The sequence below is a fragment of the Pongo abelii genome, chromosome 13, assembly GCF_028885655.2.
Source record: "Pongo abelii isolate AG06213 chromosome 13, NHGRI_mPonAbe1-v2.0_pri, whole genome shotgun sequence".
Classification (NCBI taxonomy): Eukaryota; Metazoa; Chordata; class Mammalia; order Primates; family Hominidae; genus Pongo; species Pongo abelii.
The window spans coordinates 24,073,474-24,097,417 of NC_071998.2; the positions used below are offsets into that span (position 1 = coordinate 24,073,474).

The 23,944-nt window shown below is 40.7% G+C and overlaps 1 protein-coding gene and 1 gene segment (V, D, J or C); both read right to left on the minus strand.

Moving 5' to 3' along the window:
* The window catches only part of PRSS3 (serine protease 3), a 47,635-nt gene that overhangs the window by 9,115 nt on the left and 14,576 nt on the right, over positions 1 to 23,944 (minus strand). The window lies entirely within an intron of this gene.
* Positions 2,985 to 4,088, minus strand: LOC129047792 (T cell receptor beta variable 29-1-like). The segment is given in 1 exon segment: positions 2,985 to 4,088. A coding segment is annotated over 1 exon segment (450 nt).

Consider the following 23,944-nt stretch of genomic DNA (forward strand, 5'->3'; position numbering starts at 1 on the left):
TGTGCTTTTTATGCAGATAATTGCATCACTTTCTTATAAAAAAACCTACATTTAAAAACTCACTATTATTCTTATTTTCTATGGAGAAATTAAGGCATGGAGAAATTGTGTAACTTGTTAAGGTTACACCTAGTGTTAAAGCAGAAGAACCAAGTTTTAAACTTAGGTCTGTCACTTGATGAAGTTCAAGTTCCTAAGCACAGTGCTTTACTGCTTTTAAAGAGGCAATTTTGTAATATAGGAAGGTGCTTCGTAATCCAAGGCTTCACTGTAGGTAAATTTGTCAACTTCTTATGGTAATGGGAGCATCGGGCAGGAAGGTAAGCTAGCACTGAACCCATGGGATAAAATGGGTATACATGTGCATTCCTGTGACCTGGAGAATTAGTACAGGTGGAAACTGGAGAGGGCCCATGACACCTTACATGGACCAGAAACTAGATAGGAATCACTTCTTTATAAAGCGAGGTACACAAAGAGATACACAGTTAGTGAAAGGATGAGCTAGAAAACTAATCCTAGAAACAGTTAACAAAGAATATTATTTATCTTGGTCTTGGCTTTGGGTGAAGGATTTAAAAAAAATTCCTCTGAATATTCATGGTCGCTGAACAGTCAGCCCATTGGAGTTTGAGATAGACATTCTATGACCAAGAAGATATATACTGAGAATTATAAAAAAAGTGATATTAGGTCTGTAGCGCCCCAATTTCTTGACAGAGGCAAGCATGAATATGTCCTAGAAAACCCACTTTTACTCCAGTATTTAAAGAATTCTGAAAGATGAATTGACATCAAATTAAATAATGCACAAGGAAATAGGCCACCCTGAGTGAGAGCCAGCAGACTACTGAAAACCAGATGCAAAAAGGTATCAAATGCTGGCGTTGTCAGATAAGAATTCCCAGTAGATGCTTAATATACTTATAAAAAGAAAATAGTTTTAAAATACACAAGGAGTAACATGCTTTCAAAAATGGCCACTCATATTTGTAAATGACCCAAGTGGATTTTCTAGAAATAAAAATTAATATAATTTAGATGAACAAAGTCAGCTGAAAGGTTAAATTAGAGGCTTACTGGAGCTGAGGTGTGAATCAGTAAACTAAACAGTAGTTTTAAAGAAATTACCCAGATTGTAGCATAGAGAAGCAAAAAGAAGAAAAATACGACTGAATAGGTAAGGAGACTAGATGATAGTATGAAAGAAAATTGAACATAAGATATAGCTATACTTCTGGCCATCTCTTCTTCAATAAAATATGGACAACAATCAGGTATACCAATTTAAGTTTTGGCCCCGAGAGGATTTCCCTTCACCACTGCCTTTCAGAACCATACTTGGTTAGACTGTAATGATCCTTCCAGAATAATGTGAAGACCCATCTAAAACAATGAGCTCATGTTTCTCAACTGGAAATATGGAATTTCCATGAAACTTAGGTGTGGTTTGAAGGTAAGAGGAGAAAAGTATGAGTAGGGTACCATGAGATTCAGATGTGCTCTTGAAATTGAATTGTGCCTTTTTCCAGCTGTGCTTAAGTATGGTCTTGATTATATAGTTTACATTTAATAACAGAGAGAATGCTCTGGGCACAGCCAAATTCAGTTTTGCAGATCAGGTAACACCTTGTTCTGAATGCCATTATGAGGCATCCATTATAGAGCCAGGAACAACTTTTCAAAAGAAGAAGAGGCGGTCGTTGGCTGGTAAGAGTATGGCTTTACACCAAAACTCTGCACCTGTCTGCAGGGCAATTCTCCAGATGGCCTTGGACAAACTCAGTACTCCCCAGTTTCTTGCTTGTAGTTCTCAAGAATAACTGTACAATGTTCTGGGAATGTAACATCCTGAGATAAGGAGGAACTGGCCAGAATAGCCAGGGCTCTGTTCCAGTCCCTTCTAGAAATAGAATGACCTTCAGTGCTTTGCCAAGCATGTCAAGTTGCTCTGGGATATAAAACCCAGGGTGGCTGCTCTCTGAGGTCCCTCAGTGGCAGTGCAAGTAGGGAAGGCACAGACAAGATTTCATCCACCCTGGGCAGCTTTCCTGAGCCTAGTGGGACTGGCTTTCCCTGAATCTTAGGCCTCTGTTTTCCCTTGCTGCCTGTATGTAAGTAATAAGCACTCTTCATGTAATTTGTGTGTGAGAGCATTCTTTCTCTCTGGGGTCTGGAAAGCAACAAAAGTATAGCCCAAGATGCAATGGTCTGAAGTGCAAATCAGGGCACAGTGAACCTGTTCCACACTGCCTTGTGATTCTCTTATTGGGGAATGTCAGGAGCTCCACAGAGCATCTGTATCTACCATAGGCTCTTCAGGAACAACTGGGTCTGCTTAGTCTAGGGCCCCCAAGCAGCAGGAAGCTTTTATCATGGGCTTGTTCTGCCACAGAACCCTCTCTTTCCTTGGCCCCAGCTTTACAGATTACATAGTAAATGGAATAGAGTAACACAATCAAATGCAGTATATCCAAAGTTTAATTCAAAGTCCAAAGACTAAGCATTGCATCTCTTTCTCCGTGGTAGATGATCTAAGGTGCAGCAGCTTACTTCTCACATTCGAGGAGTCATTTCAACATGCCCCAAACCTCTGGACCACTCCAAAACTCACCAGTATAGAAGGTTCCTGAACTTTGCAGATTTTATATTGGTCTGGGATGCGTGTGTCATATTGTCATACTGAGGCATCTAGAGGGCTTTATAATTCCTATTCACGGAGAACAACCAGATGTCATTAATGTAATGTACCAGCTTTGTTTCAAGATGACTAAAGTTCTTCCAAAATATATTATGATAGAAAACCAGCTAAATAGAGCCTTGAGATAAAACAGTTAAAGGCTATTACTGACCCTGACACTTGAAGGAAACTATCTGATTGTTTTTATTGGGTATTTCTGAGCACCCTTCTAGAAGAAATTTTACCCTCAGCTTTCCAGGAGCCACTCTTCCTGCCTGTGGATAGAACACTCCAGCTAGTCCTACAGATGCTCTCCTCATCCCCAGTCAATCCATTCATACCCATGCCCACCTACAAGCACAGAAACAGCTGTGTCTACCCAAGAGCTGTGGTTTCCTCCTTCTGCCCCACCTTGACAGGGCCCTCAGGTTCATGTGAGGGGAGCTGGGTAGAAGGGAACTGAGGTTCTTGCTTAGATCTTTGATCTGTGCCCTGCACTGTGTCTTCAACACTGCAGAGGTATATGCTGCTGTCTTCAGGGCTCATGTTGCTCACAGTCAGAGTTGAGAATGTTAGGTTTGGGCGGCTGATGGGAAACTTGTCAATGACAAATCCGCTCTCATATGTGGCCTCAGAGCCCTGATTTGCAGTTGCAATCAGTGTCACGCGCTGTCCAGGTTGGTGACAGTACCAGAACATCATGGTGACTTGGTTATCGACTTCACACTGGATCGTCATGGAGGTTCCACGATGACAGATATCCCTGCTTGGCTTTTGAGAGACGACAGCACTGAACACAGAGCCTAGTTCCAGAGAGATACTCATGAGGGCCGACAAGCTTGGGGTCAGACGTCTCCCCAGGCAGGAAGTTCTCCGCTTTATCTCTCCAATACCACCTCAGCTCCCAAAGGACCCCAGGGCACTGTCTCCTTTTTATCATGCCGACAATTACTCTGTTATGGTCCTTTAATCTAACATATCCCCTTCATCTTCTGTCTGGTGGCTTCAGACTCTCTGGAGAGGAAGTCTTTCCACCTCTCCACCCAGCATTAACATTAACCCCAGACTCCTCACAAGTCAAGGCTCATACCTAGTCCCCGGAGAAGGAGCAGGAGACAGCATCTTCAAGTGATGGCCTCTCCCCTGAGAAAAGGCACTAAGAAGTGAAACTCAAGTTCATCTTTCCTTCCTACAGTGTAGATCCTTCCCGCTCTGTTTCCCTCCTCTAATAGGTGGTTGAGTTTCTGCAGAATATGCAAAAATCAGTCTTCCCCCTGGTGGAACTGTGTAGCTCTTCACTCAGGATGAGTCTTCATGCACAAGCCTTGCAGCATGCACCGGCCACTTACCACCGTTCTCCCATCACTTTTCCATCTGTCATTACTGAACACCAGTCTGTGCTACTGTCTGGGTGTAGAGCAAAAAGTGGGGTGCAGAATTGACTTCAAAGAACTAAAGGTAATATGTTAGAATATAAGGGAACTTCATAACAGTATTTCAACTGTCTGCTGGGTCTTCATGGTTGTCCCAAACTGAACTCATTCCTCCCCCATACATACACACACCAATAAATGGGCTCTTATTCCTCAATTCCCCTCTCCCAACAAATGGCATCCTTGCTCTTCTTGCACGTTAGGCTCAAGAATTCCATAAGCCTCTTTTTTTCCTCACCTACCTTATTTGTCAATTCACAAATTAAATGCGTTGTCTCTTAAATCTTTTCCTTTGTTTCAGTTATCACAGTCATAACTATTTTTTTGTCTTTGCTTAATTCCTGAATACTTGTAATATGGTTTCTGCTATTCTAATTCAACTCAGTCTAGGCCATGAAACAGATCATGCCTGTGTAAAACTTGACCACAATGCTGTGATCTTTTTCCATTATCAAGCTGATTTCTTCTATCATGTAACTGCTTAAAATAGTTCATTTTCGCATAAAAGCAGAGCTAAGTTTTTGAGCACTTACTCTGCTTTTCATACATTTATTTAAGTCTATTTTTTGGTTAGGCTATTTATTATTGTCACACTATTTTTACAGATTAGGAGATTTTACAGATAAGACCTAGAGACCTTAAATAATCTATCCAAGTTCATATAATCCAAGAGTAAGTAACAGAGTCAGGACTCAAATCAATGCCTATGTGATCACAAATCTCAAGTGTTAATATCAACACCATCAAGTATTGTCTGACTCTTACAGTTGCCTGTGCCTTAGTAAAGTACAACCTGGTGGATAACTGAGAATGATAGGCCTAACACTCTAAAGAATACTAGGGAACTCTAGAAAGACAGCCTTGCAAAAACTCACCTATCTTATTTGATTCTGAGATTCTCTCTATTATAAGATGTTCTGTTAAATACCTAATTGTTACTTTGGGTAGTGTTTAGTACTACCACATTAAAGGTGAAGATTGATTATAGGACTTACCCATATTTCAAAGAAAATAGAATTGTGAAAAACAATTTACCTTATAATGCAGAAAATGTGACACTTTGACAATATTTCAGTAACTTGTTCATATGAGGAGTGTGTGTGAAGCCTTTACATCTATTGGACATGCCATGGACAGTGGCTCAAGATAAACTCTGCTAAGTGGAAGTAGTAAAATGTATAGAATATTTCAGTTTTTCTTGACATGTAGGTATATTTTTAAATCTTTTAGTCAAGTGTATCAAACTCCCTGCCAAAATAACCCAGCATCTTTTTCATTTCATTTATCCTAAAAGCTTCTGAAAATTAACAAATGATCCCTATTCTTTACTAAATTCCAAATCTTTGCCTCTTCGTCAGTATTCTCTTTGTTTGGAAAAAAAAAACAAAACAAAAAACAAAACTGCAAACATATTCCCCTCCCTTTACATGCCTTTCAAACTGCAGTAGTCTCTAGATTTTTCTCTCAGGAAACATTATGGATACTAAACTCTCATTTAATTTTAATGTGTTTATTTATTGAATTAATACATGCACATGGTTAATGATTCAATTATAACAGAGAACAAAAAGTAAGTTGCCTCTCCAGAGACAGTCTTGTAAGTGTTTTGGTACTTTGGTACATGTTCTAGAAATAACAGTTCTTGCTTGTTCAAGTTTATGTAAATGTGACTCCTCCTTCTTCTTTTTTTTTTGAGACGGAGTCTAGCTCTGTCACCCAGGCTGGAGTGCAGTGGCGCCATCTCGGCTCACTGCAAGCTCCACCTCCCAGGTTCATGCCATTCTCCTGCCTCAGCCTCCCGAGTAGCTGGGACTACAGGCACCCACCACCACGCCCGGCTAACTTTTGACTCCTCCTTCTTTTACACAGAAACACACAGCCCAAACCTTCCTGTACTTCACTTCTTTAATTAGCAATGTGGTTCTTATCGGCGTATTTCAAAGTTGATTTTATTAAAAAATACACAGAATTGTGCCATTATTTTCTATTTTATTATGAGAATTTTCAAACATCTATAGAAGCTGAAAGTTTTATACAGTGAACATGCATGTACCCACCACCTAGGTTCTGGATAAAACTATTACTGCTTTACCACATAACTATCCATCTATCCATCCTTCTATTCATCCATCAATCCATCTAGTTTTTTAATTCATTGAAAAGTCAATTGAAGGCATACTTCACTTCTAAGCAGTTCAGCACATATATAATTAACTGGAGTTCAAGGTGTTTTTCAGGTAAAATTTGCATACAGCACCATGCACAAATCTTGAACACTGTTAAACAAGTTTTGACAAATGCATACACTGTGTAACCTACTAAATTATAGAATATTACCATTATCTCCAAAGTTTTCTCACACCTTTAGTTTTCCCCACTGCTAACCCCTTAGAGGCAACCAGAGTTCTGATTTCTTCATTATAAATTATTCTTTTCTAGAATTTTATATAAATGGAATAACATCATACACTCTTCTATGCAAAGTTTCTTTCACTCAGAATAATGTTTTTAAGATTTGTTCAAGTTGTGTGTATTAGTACTTCATTCCTTTTTGTGGCAGTGGAATATGTTACCATGTGGATATACTACCGTTCATTTAGCCACTCTCCTGTAGATGGACGTTCAAGATGTCTCCAGGTTTTGGCAATGATGAATTCACTTTCTGTAAACATTCTGCTTTAAGTCTTTTTTTGTAGATGTATGCTTTTATTTCTCTTAAGTAAATACTTAGGAGTATAATTGCTGGCTCATGGGGTAGATGATCATAGGGTTTAGTTTTATAAGAAACTATTATTTTCCCAAATTGGTTGTATTATCCACTTTCACCAACAATATATGTGAGTTCTGGGACTCCAAATTTTTGCCAGCATTTGGTGTTGCCAGGTGGTTTAATTTGAGTGGGCATGTGGATGGTTAGTGGTATCTCATTGTGGTTTTAATGTGTATTTTCTATTTGTCTGTCCTTTTGCCAGTACCACATTCCTTTGATTATTGTGGGTTTATAGTAAGTCTTGAAGTCAGATAGTGAAAGGACTCCAAGTGTGTTCTTTCTAAATAACGTTTTGATTATTCTAGAGTGTCAGGAGCTCAGCAGAGCTGAAAAAGAGTGCTGAGGACTTAGGTACTCAATTTAACATATTTAGTCTTTTTAAAATTTCAACTTTTATTTTAGATACAGGGGGTACATATGCAGGTTTGTTACATGGGTATATTGCACCCAGGTAGTGAGTCAATTAAAGCAACAAGCCCAAAAGGAAAGAGTTAAGTCTTTAATTACCTCTTTCAATAGTGTAAGCAAGAGTCTAAAACCAGAGAAATTACTGACTCCCTCTGTTCCATTTTTCCCTGTGGAAACGGCACTGGTCAAGGGTTAGTTGGATTAGTGCAGACATGGGTTTGTCTCACTGTTGGGGGGCCCTGCAAGGAGAAAGTGGAAACTCCTTGGGTACTCAGAGTGGAGAAAAGTGTCTTGAAGGCTGTCTCTTCCTCTCCTATTAGGAGGCCATGACAGAGGCACCTGAAGAAGACCTCTACATAGGCCTCAGATAAAGAGACCTAAGAATGGAGGATCCTGAGCTGGCAATATAAATATGCACAAGGGCGTGACCAGCCAGGGGGTCCTTGACTGCAACTCCCTTCAAAGACTGCAATGCATTGGCTGTGTACCAAGTCTGGGGTGGGCAGAACAGCCTCTCCACACCCTGTAAACCTGCCAGGTAAAGCCTTTGTAATTAATTACCTCTGGCCTGAAACATACATAGGCTTCTAACCCGGAGCGGGACTTCTCATAAATTCTTTGTGTGTTCATATACCTTCTAGAATCAGCTTTTTAGTTTCTTAGAAAACAAAAACAGTTGAGATAACAATTGAGATTTTAATTACTGTAGATAAAATTTAGAGAGTACTAGTTTTAATATATTTAGTCTTTTTAAAATTCCCGCTTTTATTTTATATACAGCGGGTACATACGAAGGTTTGTTACATGGGCATACTGCACCCAGGTAGCAAACATAGTACCCAATAGGTAGTTTTTCAACCCATGTCAACCTCCCTCTCTCTTCCCCTCAAGTAGTGCTCAGTGTCAGTCATTCCCATGTTTATGTTCATGTGTGCTCAATGTTTAGTTCCCACTTGTAAGTGAGAACATATAGTATTTGGTTTTCTGTTCCTGCATTAATTTACTTAGGACTATGGCCTTCAGCTCTATTTATGTTGCTGCAAACAACTTGATTTCATTCTTTTTTAGGGCTGTGTAGTATTCCATAGCATATGTGTAGTATTCCATAGCATATATGTTTTCTTCATCCAATCCATCATTGAGGGGCACCTCGGTTGATTCTATGTCTTTGCTATTGTGAAATGCATGGTGATGAACATATGAGTGCATTTTGGTATAATGATCTAGTTTCCTTTGGATATATAATCAATAATGGGATTGCTAGGTGGAATGGTAGCTCTGTTTTAAATTATTTGAGAAATCTCCAAACTGCTTTCCTCAGTGCCTGAACTAATTTACATTTCCACCAACAATGTATAAGCATTCCTTTTGGGTGGAGTGTTCTGTATTTGTCTATTAGTTTCAACCAGTTAAGTGTTGAGTTTAAGTCCAGCATTTCTTTGTTAGTTTTCTGCCTCAATGATCTAACACTGTCAGTGGAGTGTTGAAATTTCCCACTATTATTGTTTGGTTGTGTAAATCTTTTCATAGGCCAAGAAGAACTTGTTTTTTGGATATGGGTGCTCCAGTGTTGGATGCATATATATTTAGGATTGTTAGGTCTTCTTGTTGGATTGTACTCTTTATCATTATAGTAATGCCCTTCATTATTTAACATCTGTTTTATCTGATAGAAGAATAGCAACTCCTGTCCTTTTTTGTTTTTCATTTGCATGATAGATATTTTCCCCTCTCTTTGTTTTGAGCCTGTGGGTGTTGTTACATGTGAGATGGGTCTCTTGAAGGCAATGATGGTTGGGTCTTGTGTTTTTATCCAGTTTGCCACTCAGTGTCTTTTAAGCAGGTGTTTAGCCCATTTATATTCAAGATTAGTATTGATAGGTGTGATTTTGATTTCATACCCATGTTGTTAGCTGGTTGTTATGTAGACTTGACAGCATAGTTGATTTATAGTGCCTGTGGGCTATGTGCTCAAGTGTTTTATGGCAGCAGGTTCTTTAGATTCCATATTTAGCACTCCCTTAAGGACCTTTTGTAAGGATGGTCTACTTAAAACAAATTTCCTCAGCATTTGCTTGTCTAAAAAGGATTTTATTTCTCCTTCATTTATGAAGTTTAATTTGACAGGATATAACATTTTTAGTTAAATTTTTTTCAGGATGCTGAAAATAGTCTCCCAATCTCTTCTGGCGTATAAGTTTTCTGCTGAGAAGTCTGTGGCTAGCCTGATGGGGTTTCCTCTGTATGTGACTTGACCCTTCACTCTAGCTGCCTTTAGAATTTTTTTTCTTTTACCCTGACCTTGGTGAATCTGACGACTATGTGTCTTGGGGATAGTTGTCTTATATAGTAACTAGCCAGGGTTCTCTGTATTTCTTGGAATTGAATATCAACCTCTCTAGCAAGATTAGGCAATTTTTTTGGTGTTTTTCAAATACATTTTTGAAATTGCTTACTCTTTCTCCTCCTATTTCAGGAATGCCAATGAGTCATAGATTTTATATCTTTACATAATCCTATATTTGTTAGAGGTTTTTTTTATTTTTATTTTTTTAGACAGAGTCTTGCTCTGTCACCCAGGCTGGAGTGCAGTGGCGCTATCTTGGCTCACCGCAAGCTCCACCTCCCGGGTTCACGCCATTCTCCTGCCTCAGCCTCCCGAGTAGCTGGGACTATAGGCACCTGCAACCATGCCCGGCTAGTTTTTTTATATTTTTAGTAGAGACAGGGTTTCACCATGTTAGCCAGGATGGTCTCGATCTCCTGAACTCGTGATCTGCCAGCCTCGGCCTCCCAGGCTGCTGAGATTACAGGCGTGAGCCACCGTGCCCAGCCAGTTTTGTTCATTTTTAAAATTCTTTTGTCTTTATTTTCATCTAAGTTGATTCAAAGAACTGATCTTCAAGCTCTGAGATTCTTTCCTCAGCTTGGTCTGTTCTGCTGTTAATACTTCTTATTGCATTATTAAATTCTTGTAGTAAATTTTTGAGCTCTAGAAGTTTATTTTGATTCTCAAAATGGCTATTTCATCTTTCAGTTCTTGGATCATTTTACCGGGTTACTTGGATTCCTTGGATTGAGTTTCAACTTTCTTCTGAATCTCAATGAGCTTCTTTTCTATCCAGATTCTGAATTTTGTGTTTGTCATTTCAGCTATTTCAGACTGGTTAAGAACCATTTCTAGGGAGCTAGTGATCCATTTGGATGTAAGGGGATGCTGTGGTTTTTTGAATTGCCAGAGTTCTTGTGCTGATTCTTTCTCATCTGATAGGGTTGGTGTTCCTTTAACTGTGGGGTAAGTTGAGTATGGTCTGTTGGATTCATTTCTGGATGCTTTCAGAGGGCCAGGGCTCTGTACAGAATCCGCGTATGTGGGTGAATTCTTGCACCTGGTTTCACATCCTGCATATATTAGCAAGATAATTTTAGTGTGGTAGTTTGCGCTGTGATCCAGTAGATGGCGCTTAAGAGTAATGGCCGGTAGCTAGGCTAACACCCAGCTTGTGTGGCACTTGTAATTTCTTGTTCACAGGCATGCTCTGAGGTGGGTGGGGGAGAGAGATGGCCCCCTCACAACGTTTGCTCCTAGGACTTGTGGGGAGTCACCTCCAATCCCTGGCACTGCACCTGCATTTCTTCTGTTAGGTGTTCCAGGCTGCAGGGGACTCCTGAGGCAGAGGCTGCAACAATCCATGGACATGATTTATACTTCTATATTTTAAAACTGTCTTTCATTTCCTTTAGCAACTATTTTTATTTTTCTGTATACAAGTCTTGCATGTCTTTTGCTAAATTTAAATATTTTATGTTTTTTCATATAAATTTAGGTTTTAAAATTGAATTATCCAATTGTTTACCATTAGTATACAAAATATAATTTTTATATGTTATAATAAATTAATGTATGCACTTATTAATTTGAGTAGTTAATGTATAGATTTCTTTTACTATTTGAATGTAAGTAGTCCTTTCATCTCTGAAAAAGGTTTTCCTTATCTTTTGATCTTCAGCTTTTTAGTATTTTTCTTGTCTTTATGCATCAGTACAATATGGAATAGAAGTGGTTAAGATGGAACATCATTGACTTGTTTATGAACTTGAACATGTTTAGTATTTAAGAAATAAAAATGGGAAGACGTTTAATATTTCTGTCATTAAGTGTGACATAAGCTGTTGGTTTCTTTCAGGTGCCTTTATTAGATTGAAGAAGTCCCTTTTTTCAACCTAATTTTCTGAGTGTTTTTGTCATAAATGAGTTTGGGATTTTACCAAATTTTTTCTATCTGTAGGTAAAATCAAATAGATTTTTAAAAATGTGTTAATAAGATGAATTACATTGATTGATTTTTTAATGTTAAACCAAACTTGCTCCTAGAATAGACTCTATTTAAATATTTGAATAATATTTTTGGATTCTGTTTTGATTTTTATTTGTTGGCTTTTTGCTATACCTCTTTAATATTTTCAGGGCTATTCTGGAAAATAAAGAATGATACATTTAAAATTATTTGTCCACTTACTGTATTGTAGAAGTTTACTTAAAATATAAGAAATTTGCAACTAATAGATCTGTTTTTCCTACTCCCATCCTTTAAGTTTTAGTGTCATTCTGTATTATATATATTTTATATATCCTATAATACAATGATGAAGTTTTTACTTTAACTAGTCTTACATATTATATAGAATTTTTAAAGACTTTTTTTTTTTTTTTTTTTTTGAGACGGAGTCTTGCTCTGTCGCCCAGGCTGGAGTGCAGTAGCGCGGTCTTGGCTCACTGCAAGCTCCGCCTCCTGGGTTCACGCCATTTTCCTGCCTCAGCCTCCCGAGTAGAGTAGCTGGGACTGCAGGTACCCACCACCTCGCCCGGCTAATTTTTTTTTTTTTTTTTTGGTATTTTTAGTAGAGACGGGGTTTCACCGTGTTAGCCAGGATGGTCTCGATCTCCTGCCCTCATGATCCGCCCGCTTCCGCCTCCCAAAAGTGCTGGGATTACAGGCTTGAGCCACCACGCCCGACCTAAGACTCTTTACTATCTGACCACATTTCACTACTTCTTGTGCTCTTCATTTCTTCCTCACAATCCAAGCTTCCAACGGGTATTATTTCTTTTTTACCTAAGAGAATTCCATTGCCATTTACTATCATGTAGTTCTACTGTCAATGAATATTTTAATTTTTATTTATATTCAGATAACTTTACTGTGGTATTTTAATTTTTTGCTGAATATTTTATATCAAATTCTGGGTTTACTTTTTCTATTTCTTGTAGCACTTTAAAGCTACAGTTCCCTTCTCTTCTGGTATTCATTTTTTTAAAAGGAAAAATTATCATTATTCATGTCGTTGTTCCTGGTATGTATGATTTTTCTCTGGCTGAAGATTTTGTCTTCTTTTCTAGTTTTGGACAATTTGACTGTGATGTGCCTAGGTAGGTGTTCTACAGATTATTTTTCTGAAATTCTTTTTATGTCTTTCAATATACTTTTTAATTAGGCTTTTTTAAAAATATTGTTTTTTATCCATGCTTTTTAATATTTATATCTCCTCTTCTTTCACTCTTACTCCAATTGCACACATTTTGTACCTTGTGATATTTTTCTAAAGATCACTCAGGCTATTAATTTTTTCATATTTTTTTCTCCTGTTCTCTAGATTTTGTAATTTTTATGGATATAACATCAAGTTTCTGTATCCTTCTTCTGACATAAGCTGTTGGTTCCTTTCAGGTGCCTTTATTAGATTGAAGAAGTCCTTTTTTCCAGCACCATTTATTGAAGATACTATTCTTTCCTCATTCTTGCTCTTGACACCTTTGTAGAAGATTAGTTAACCTTATATGAGTGGGTTTATTTCTGTGCTTTCAATTCTGTTCCATTGCTCTATGTGTGTTTTTATGCCAGTACTCTACTGTTTTGATTGCTATAGCTTTATAATAGAATTTGAACACAGGAAGTGTGATGCTTCTGGCTTTGTCCTTCCTATATGGTTCTCTTTCTGGTTTTTAAAAGTCAGTGTTGGTTGAGCTTTTTTTTTAAAAAAATCTGCAATTCAATATTTTTCATCAATCTTTATTTTTTTCTCTCCCTTTTTGGGGCTCCCATTACATGTATGTGGGGACATTTAACATCATCCTATGTGTGTCTGAAGGTCTGTTCATTTGTCTTCATTTTTTTCTCTCTGTTTTTCAAATTGGATTATTTCTATTGGTCTATTTTCATGTTCACTGGTTCTTCCACTATCTTAAAATCTGCTATTGAGCCCATCTAGTGAATTCTTAATTTTGGTAATTTTACCTTCCAACTCCAGAATTTCCATTTAATTCTTTTTATAGTTTGTATTTCTCTATTTAGATTCCCTATTTGTCAAGTCATTTAAATCATATTTTCTTTTAATTCCTTCAACAGTTTTCTTTAATTCTCTGAGACTGGGCATAGTGGCTCATGCCTGTAATCCCAGCACTCTGGGAGGCTGAGGTGGGTGGATCACTTGAGGTCAGGAGTTCAAGACTAGCCTGGCAAACATGGTGAAACCCTGTCTCTACTAAAAATACAAAAAATTAGGGCGTGGTAGTGGGCACCTATAATCTCAGCAACTTGGGAGGCTGAAGCAGGAGAATCACTTGAACCCAGGAGGCGGAAGTTGCAGTGAACTGAGATCGCGCCACTGCACTCCAGCCTGGGCGACAGAGTGAGACTCCACCTCCAAAAAAAAAACAAAACTTCAAGCCCATTGCGTTTCCAGCCCCTGTCAGTTGATCTGCGTGGGGGATGGAGAAGGCCAGTTTTCAAGTCTCCCTTGTCTTTCACTTTTTGCTGGGCTCTCTCAGGTCTTCTCCATATATGCATAGTTTTTTCAGTCAGCCAGGGATGCGTGAAGAGCTCACTTCAATACTTCTCTGATTCTCATTTCCAGAACCCACCTGTTAAATTCCTGGTTGGCCTGCTGCTTGCCCCAAGTGGGGCAGCAACCTCAAGCTAGTGAAGCTGTGGATTTGCCCTGCTCATTTCCAAGTGTTCATTCCCATGTTAAGCCAGCAAAGCCAAGGATTATCAACCCCCCAGCCACTGCTCTGAATTGAATCTGTTTGTGTGGCAGCAAAGCTACTAGTTTTCATGGCCAGCCCCATCTTACTTAAAAGTCATTGGCTGAGCTGGGGGGTGACGGGAGCAGCCATAGGCAGAAAAAGCCACAATCTCCTACTTGCCTGAAGATCTAGTAGTTTTTCAAGAATAAACGCTGCTCAATTTTTTGCCTGCATTTTGTCAATTTCTAGTTTCCTGAAATGGTTGGTTTTGATAAACAATTTTGTCTAGTTTTATATATTTTTTGGTTGTTTGTTGCTTTTTTTTTTTACAGAAAGAAATTGCCTGCCTCTTTGTGCTGCCATACTGGAAGGGCTTCTCCTCGTTATTATTATTTTTTGAGATGGAGTTTTGCTCTTGTTGCTCAGGCTGGAGTGCAATGGTGCAATCTTGGCTCACTGCAACCTCTGCTTCCCAGATTCAAGCGATTCTCCTGCCTCAGCCTTCCAAGTAGCTGGGATTACAGGCGTGCACCACCATGCCCAGCTAATTTTTTTGTATTTTTAGTAGAGTCAGCGTTTCACCATGTTGGTCAGGCTGATCTCGAACTCCTGACCTCAAGTGATCCACCTGCCTCGGCCTCCCAAAGTGCTGGGATTACAGGCGTGAGCCACTGTGCCCAGCCCGCTTTCTTTTTAAACCCTCCTTTGAACATAAAAAATTTACATTTTTGTTTAATGTTTAACACAGGTCCCTTTCAATATCAAGCTTGTTATACTTCATTTTCCTAGGCAAAGGTGCAGAAAAACCAGCTTTGCAAATGCATGTCAAAATTGCACACTGACTAACCAGCTTCCCTTCTCCCTGCCCTTCCTCATTTTTCTCAAAAGCAGTACCTGAAATAAAGACAGAGTCCTTGTCTGCCTCTGTGTACTTGATACCGGCTTGTCAAGACCCACCCTTCCCTTTTACCTCGTCTAAAATTCACACCAGTGGACAGCAGGGCCTGCAGCATGTCTGTAGAAATTTATTTAAACTTATGTATGATTCATAGAAGACTGAGTACTTTGATTTGATGGGGATGGGCTATATTTCTTCCATTAACAAATTAATGGATTAGTTCATTAGATTAGCTACATTATGGAACACATGGAGGAGATGGAGGATGAGTCACTTTTAGTTACAGGAGGAACAAGGTAATAAATAACTTCAAGTAGAACAATAAAAATTTGGACTTCTAAATAATTTGGATAACCCATTTTCCAAATATACGCTAAGCCCCTGCTGTGGTTTAACATTAAAAACATTTAAATAAAATGAATGTTAAATAAAAACATACTTAAGGAATGTTTCCTAATATACACAACTGGTGTGTGCAATATACAATAAAAACTTTCAATCTAAGGACAAACTTACAAATAGGAAAACAAATATCAGATAATGCTTTTAGGCCAGGTGCAGTGGCTCACACCTGCAATCCCAGCACTTTGGAAGGCTGAGGCGGGAAGACTGCTTGAGCCCAGGAGTTCAAGATCAGCCTGGGCAACATAGTGAGACCCCTGTCTCTACTAAAAATAAATTAGCTGGGCATGGAAGGCACACCTGTAGTCCAAGCTACTCGGGAGGCTGATGGGAGGATTGCTTGAGCCTGTGAGGTTGAGGCTGCAGTGAGCCGTGATTGCACCGCTGACACTCCTTGTCACTCCACCGCTGGTTGACAGACTGAGACCCCGTCTCCAAAGGAAAAAAATAAGTGCTTTCACAAAGGCAAATTCCCCAACTTTCTTATTTCAATATATTTCCTTTTTTTTTAAATTTCACATGAGATATGATGGGAGTGTGAGGGGAGGATTTAATGTTTTGGACAAGTAGTAACTTTGCCTTTCACTTTCTGTTGGGCTGTCTCAGGTCTTCCCCATAGATGCATAGCTTTTTCAGTCAGCCAGGGATGTGTGAAGACCTCATCTCAACACTTCCATGACTCTCATTTCCAGAATCTCCCTATTAAATCCCTGGCTGATCTGCTCCTATGGCCTAGTATTAAAAATAGCAACCAAGCTGGCAACCAAGAAGACTGGAGGTTTGGGCAACTGTTCCTTTTTATTTCATATCTAGGGAGATCACTGGATCCTTCCCTCCCTCCCTCTCTCCTTCCTTCTCTCTCTCTCTCATTTGAGATAAGTGAAATAGAAGATAAGGTAGAAGGAGTCAGAAAGAGAAAATGGAAGCAAGAGTAAGGGAGAGTGAGGAGCAAGGAAACCAGAGGGAAGCAGAGGCACAGAAGAAGAGAGAGGAAATTGTGCCAAGGAAAGGAGAAATTATGGTTGATGCCATTTGGCTGTAGTTAAAAGTAAAACTTGATATGGTGCTTTAAAAAAATAAAGCAGTAATTTTCTCTTATTTTAGAGGGGGGAAAGCAGGAATGGTGAAAGAAGAGATGTCCAGATGAATGGAAGAATCAGAAAAAGGGGGAAGGTGAATTTTGTTTTTCTCCTCGAGTGCCTAGGCTTGGCAACCAGCACTCTCTAACATTATGTTGCTCCCACAGGTGGAGAGTTAAAGCAAATGTCTCCCAGTTTGTGGTGACAGACACAAAATATATAGATCCCAAATACCCCAGAAAGCTTGGGCCTCTACTCAATTCCAACCATGTGTTTGACTGAATAAATTATATTTTATCTTTACTATGAGATGCTATATAACCATTAAAAAGAATGAATTGGAGGTATGCCAGCTGTCCTAGAAGGTTTTTCATGAGATGTTGGCTGAGACAAGCAAGAAGAGCGACAAGTGCGAAACTCCGTCTCACAAAAAAATTAAAATAAAATAAAATTAGTGTAATTAAAATTCTTTGTATCATTAAAATTCAGGCAACTCAGCCTCTGTCACAGTACAAGGTTAAGCCATTAGGTCATTCTTGAGTCCAATGGCTCACAACGGGGACTGGTGGTGGCACTCTGGCTTCTCTGGGTGGAGACCAGGGACACTGCTGAACATCCTCCAAAGCACAGGATGGCCCCACAGCCAAGACTCTTGTGGCCCAGAGTATCAGCAATGTTGAGGCTGTGAGATCCTGCTCTCACCCAGGCCTGCTTCCCAAAGCCCTTTAAGTCCTGAAGGGAGAAGACAGCAGGCTGCCTTCTTTCTGTTATTTAAATCCCACTTAACTCCCTCTTAGAGCATGTTCTTCTCCCTTTAAGACTAGCCTGGGGGCTGCGCGCAGTGGCTCACGCCTGTAATCCCAGCACATTGGGAGGCTGAGGTGAGTGGATCACCTGAGGTCAGGAATTCGAGACCAGGCTGGCCAACATGGTGAAACCCCATCTCTACTAAAAATGCAAAAATGAGCTGGGCATGGTGGCGGGCACCTGTAGTCCCAGCTAATCGGGAGGCTGGGGCATGAGAATAGCTTGAACCCAGGAGGCAGAGGTTACAGTGAGCTCAGATTGAGCCACTGCACTATAGCCTAGGTGATAAAGCAAGACTTAGTCTCAAAAAAAAAAGAAAGAAAGAAAGAAAGAAAGAAAGAAACTAGCCTGGGTAACATGGTGAAACTCCATTTCTACCAAAAAAAAAAAAAAAAAAGGAAAAAAGAAAAGAAAAAAAATTAGCTGGGTGTGGTGGTGCGTGCCTGTAGTCCCAGCTACTTGGGAGGTTGAGGCTGCAGTGAGCCATGATTATGTCACTGCACCCCAGCCTGGGCAACAGAAGAGACCCTGTCTCAAAAAAACAAAACAAAACAAACAAACAAAAAAAACCCAGTACAGTGGCTCATGCCTGTAATCCCAGCACTTTGGGAGGCCGAGGCAGGCGGATTGCCTGAGGTCAAGAGTTCAAGACCAGCCTGGTCAACATAGTGAAACCCTGTCTGTTACTAAAAATACAAAAATTAGCCGGGCGTGGTGGTGGACACCTGTAATCCCAGCTACTCAGGAGGCTGAGGCAGGAGAATCTCTTGAACCCAGTAGGCAGACATTGCAGTGAGCTGAGATCGTGCCACTGTACTCCAGCCTGGGAGACAGAGCAAGACTCCGTCTCAAAACATAAAAAAAAAAAAAAGGAAAAGAAACTCCTCACTCTCACCAGTCTTCTCCTTCCCCAGCCCCATCTACATGTGGTAGAGACGAGCCAGGGCTGGTCTTAAAGGGAGAAGAACATGCTGTAAGAGGAAGTAAGTGAGATTTCAATAACAAAGAAAGAAGGCAGCTTGTTCTCTTCTCTCTTCAGGACTAAAGGGCTTTGGGAAGCAGGCCTGGGTGAGAGCAGGATCTCACAGCCTCGGCATTGCTGATACTCTGGGCCACAGGGGTCTTGGTTATGGGGCTGTCCTGTGCATTGCAGGGTGTCCAGCAGGCAGCCACCAGTCGATTTCATATTTCTACAGGTTTGCCTTTCAATTCATAAATTGAATTATATAATATGTGGCCTTTTGTGACTGGCCCTTTCTGTTGGCATGATATTTCCCAGGTTTCTCCATGTTGTAAGCATGAATCACCACTGAGTCCTTTTAGTGGCTGAATGGTATTTCGTTGTGTGGGTAGACCACATATACTGGTTGCTAGGGCTGGTAACACAGTACCACAGACTGGGCAGATTAAACAATCATTTACATTCTCAGTTCTGGAGGCCTCTGTCCTTGGCTTGGAGATGGCCATCTTCTCTCAGTGTCCTCACGTGGTCATCCTCTTGTGTGTCTGTGTTCTTATGACAACATTACTCATACTGCATTTGGGCCCCACCCTAATGATCTCATTTTAATTTAATTACTTCTTTAAAGATCTTATCTCGAAAGAGTCACATCCTGAGGTACTGGGAGTTAAGACTTCAACATTTGAATTTGGAGAGAGCACACTCAGCCCATAACACCCAGTCCTCTGCTCCCTGAAAATCCATGTCCTTCTCATATGCAAAATACACTCATCCCCATCCCAACAGTGCCAAAAATCTTAATCCAGACCAGCATCAACTGTAAGTCCAAAATCTCATGTAAGTATTGTCTAAAGCAGGTATGGGTGAGATTTGAGGTACGGTTCATCCTGAGGCAAAATTCATCTCCAGCTGTGAACCTTTACGACCAGACAAGAAATTATCTGCTTCCCAAATAGGACAGGCAGAGCACAGACATTTCTAGTTTAAAAGCGGGACATTGGAAAGAAGAAAGTGGTCATGGATCTCCTGTCCTGGAACCTGGTAGGGCAAATTTCATTCGATTTTTTTTTTTTTTGAGATGGAGTTTCACCCTTGTCGCCCAGGCTGGAGTGCAATGGCGCGATCTTGGCTCACTTCAACCTCTGCCTCCTGGGTTCAAGTGATTCTCCTGCCTCAGCCTCCCAAGTAGCTGAGATTACAGGCATGAGCCACCATGCAAGGCAATTTTTTGTATTTTTAGTAGAGACGGGATTTCACCATGTTGCCCAGTCTGGTCTCCAACTCCTGATCTCAGGTCATCCACCTGCCTCAGCTTCCCAAAGTGTTGGGATTACAGGCGTGAGCCACCATGACCAGCCCAATTCCAAGGCTTGAGAATAATCCTCTTTGGCTCAGTGTTCTGTTGTCTGGGTCCACAGGGTGGCCCTGCCTTCCAGGGCCATCACCCTGATTCCTCTACCCTAAATGGTGGCCCCACCCCTTGGTCCTAGGCTGGGGCATCCTGGCCTGCTGAAAACAAGGAAATGGCACCAGTCCTGCCCCTGAATCTGTGTGCCCTGGGCCCAAGGTGGCAGTAGCAACCTGGCAGTTCTCTGAACTAGCTTCAGGGTCATTCTTCTCTTTCCTTTAAGGATAACTCATGATCACAGCCATATCGCTGTACTGGCTGGTCCTGCAGAATTCCAGAAGTCTGACAATCTTCCTTCATTTCTTCCTATTTCTGTCTCCTTTGGTCCAAACTGGCAATGTCTGCTGCTATAAATTCTCAAAGACCTTGTTGGCCTCCTATGCAATCCATAGGGGGTGAGGCCATTTGACAAGAGGGCCCTCCACAGATGTTCCTGGGAAAACTACATCTCTGTTCCCGACTTGCTGAGTTGGTTGACTGTATCCATGCGTCACATTGGTCATCTTTTCAGATGGGGGTTCAGCCACACTCTTGGTCTTTCCTCCAGAATGTGCTTTCTCATTTTTTGTAGAATGGATAGACTGAGAATTTTCCAAAAGTTTTGGTTCCTTTTTTTCTAAAAATTCCTTTTTTAGTTTATCTCTCTCCTCTCATATTTTACTATGAGCAGCAAGAAGAAATCAGGCCACCTTCAGTACTTCGCTTAGAAATCTCCTCAGCTAAATATCCAAGTTCATCATTTATAAGTTCTGCTTTCCATGAAACATGAAAATCAAATTCAACAAATTTATTTGCCACTTTATAACAAGGTCCATCTTTCTTCTAGTTTCTAATACCATGTTCCTCATTTCTGTCCAAGATCTCACCAGAAGTACCTTTAACATTCATATTTCAACCAACATGCTGTTCCTGATGATACATGTATTCTCTAAGATGATAGACGCATTTTCTTTTTCTTTTTCTTTTTTGTGGAGACGGAGTCTCTCTCTGTTGCCCAGGCTGGAGTGCAGTGGCATGATCTTGGCTCACTGCAACCTCTGCCCCCCGGCTCAAGCAATTATCCTGCCTCAGTTCCCCGAGTAGCTGGGACTACAGGTGCATGCCACCACACCTGACTAATTTTTGTATTTTAGTAGAGATGGGGTTTCACCATGTTGGCCAGGCTGGTCTCAAACTCCTGACCTCAGGTGATCCACCTGTCTTGGCCTCCCAAAGTGCTGCGATTACAGGTGCGAGCCACGGTGCCTGGCTGATAGGTGCTTTCTCTACAGCTCTGTTCTTTCTTTCTCAGTCCTCACTGGAATCACCTTTAAAGTCCACATTTCTGTTGTTTTTTTTTTTTTTCCTTTGAGTCTCGCTCTATTGCCCAGGCTGGAGTGCTGAGGTGGTGCTATCTCAGCTCACTGCAACCTCTGCCTCTCAGGTTCAAACAATTCTTCTGCCTCAGCCTCCTGAGTAGCTGGGATTACAGGTGCACGCCATCACGCCCGGCTAATTTTTGTATTTTTAGTGGAGATGGGGAGTCACCATGTTGCCCAGGCTGGTCTCGAACTCCTGACCTCAAATGATCCACCTGCCTCAGACTTCCAAAGCGCTGGGATTACAGGCGTGAGCCACAGCGCCCAGCTAATGTCCACATTTCTATCAACAGTCTCTTTAAGGCAATTTAGGCCTTTTCCAACATGCACCTCCAAACTCTTCCAGCCCTTACTCACTGTTGAGTTCCAAAGCCACATCTGCTCACCAGCACCCTATTTCTTGGTACCCAAATCTGTACTGGTTGTCAGGGCTGCTGTAACAAAGGCCCACAGACTGGAGGACTTAAACCACAGCCATTTATCTTCTAACAGTTCTGGAAGCTAGAAGTCTGAGACCAATGCGTTGGCAGAATGGGTTTCTTCTGAGGCCTCTCTCCTGGGCTTGCAGATGACCGCCTTCGCCCTGTGTCTTCAGATAGTCTTCTTTCTGTGTGTGTCTGTGTCTAAAGTTCCTTTTTTTTTCCGACAGAGGTTCGCTCTTGTTGCTCAGGATGGAGTGCAGTGGCACAATCTCGGCTCACTGCAACCTCTGCCTCCTGGGTTCAAGTGATTCTCCTGCTTCAGCCTCCTGAGTAGCTGGGATTTCAGGTGTCCGCAACCATGCCTGGCTAATTTTTTGTATTTTTAGTAGAGACGGGGTTTTACCATGTTGGCCAGGCTGGTCTGGAACTCCTGAGCTCAGGTGATCCACCTGCCTCGGCCTCCCAAAGTGCTGGGATTACGGGAGCCATGAACATGAACATGTTCAATTAACATGAACAATTAACACTTACATTTCCTTTTATAGATTTAATTACTAAATCACTATGAAAAATAACTCTCAGGTGTATAACAAGCTACAAATATTTCAACAACCTTACTAAGTTTTTTTACTTTTTATTTCTGTGACAGTTTTTCCGGATGGCTCTGAACCCTAAGATGGTTCTCCGTACTTTCTTGCCATTACTCTTCTACTTAAAAAAAAACCCACCATATAATTTACATACCGTAAAATTTATCCTTTTAAGGTGTTTAATTTGGTATTTTTTGGTTTACAAACAGTTGTGCAACCATTATTGCTATCTAATTTTATATAAAATTACAACTATTCAATTTTAAAATGCTTTTACCAACCCCCAAAGAAATCTCATACACATTGATAGTCATTCCCATTTCCCACCAGCACTCCCATCCCCTGGCAATCACTAATATGCTTTCCGTCTCTGTGGATTTGCCTAATTTAGACAGTTTATATAAATTAAATCATACAAGATGCAGCCTCTTTCCCTCAGCATAATGTTTTCAAGATTCATTCATGGTATAGCATGTATCAGCACTTCATTCCTTTATTTATTTATTTATTTATTTAAGACAGAGTCTCGCTCTGTCACCCAGGCTGGAGTGCAGTGGGGCGATCTCTGCTCACTGCAAGCTCCACCTTCGCAGTTCACGCCATTCTCCTGCCTCAGCCTCCCAAGTAGCTGGGACTACAGGCACCTGCCACCATGCCCGGCTAATTTTTTGTATTTTTAGTAGAAATGGGGTTTCACCGTGTTAGCCAGGAAGGTCTTGATTTCCTGACCTCGTGATCCACCCACCTCGGCATTTCATCTCATAATCACACCTGGGATTACAGGTGTGAGCCACCGCCCCTGGCTCCTTTATTTATTTATTTATTTATTTTTGAGACAGAATCTGGCTCTGTTGCCCAGGCTAGAGTGCAATGGTGTGGTCTTGGCTCACTGCAACCTCTACCTCCCGGGTTCAAGCGATTCTCCTGCCTCAGCCTCCCGAGTAGTTGGGATTACAGGTGCTCGCCAGTATGCCTGGCTAATTTTTATATTTATAGTAGAGATGGGGTTTCACCATATTGGCCAGGCTGATCTCGAACTGGTGACCTCGTGATCTACCTGCCTTGACCTCCCAAAGTGCTCGGATTACAGGTGTGGGCCACCATACCCGGCCACTTCATTCCTTTTTATGGCCAAATAATATTCCATCGTATGGATGTGTCACATTTTGTTTATTCACTTGTTAGTAGATGGACGTTTGAATTGTTATGAATAATGATGCTGTGAACAACGGCATGTTTTTGTGTGTACAGATGTTTTCATTTCTCTTGGATATGCAGTAGTCTCCCCTTATCCATGGATTTGCTTTCTGCAGTTTCAGTTACCTGCAGTCAACTGTGGTCCAAAACCATTAAATCGAAACTTCAAGAAACAAATAATTTAGAAATTTTAAATTGCACACCATTCTGAGTAGCATAAGGAAATTTCATGCCATCCCACCCTGGATATGACTCATCGCTTTCTCCAGCATAACCATTAGTTACTTAGTAAGCTGTCTGGATTATCAGGTTGACTGTCATGGTATCATAGTGCTTGTGTTCATGTAACCCTTATTTTACCTAATGGCTCCAAAATGAAAAAGTAGTGATGCTGGCAGTTTGAATATGCCAAAGAGAAGTTGTCAAGTGTTTTGTTTAAGTGGAAACATGAAAGTTCTTAATAACGAAAGAAAAAAATAGTATGCTGAGGTTGCTAAGATCTAC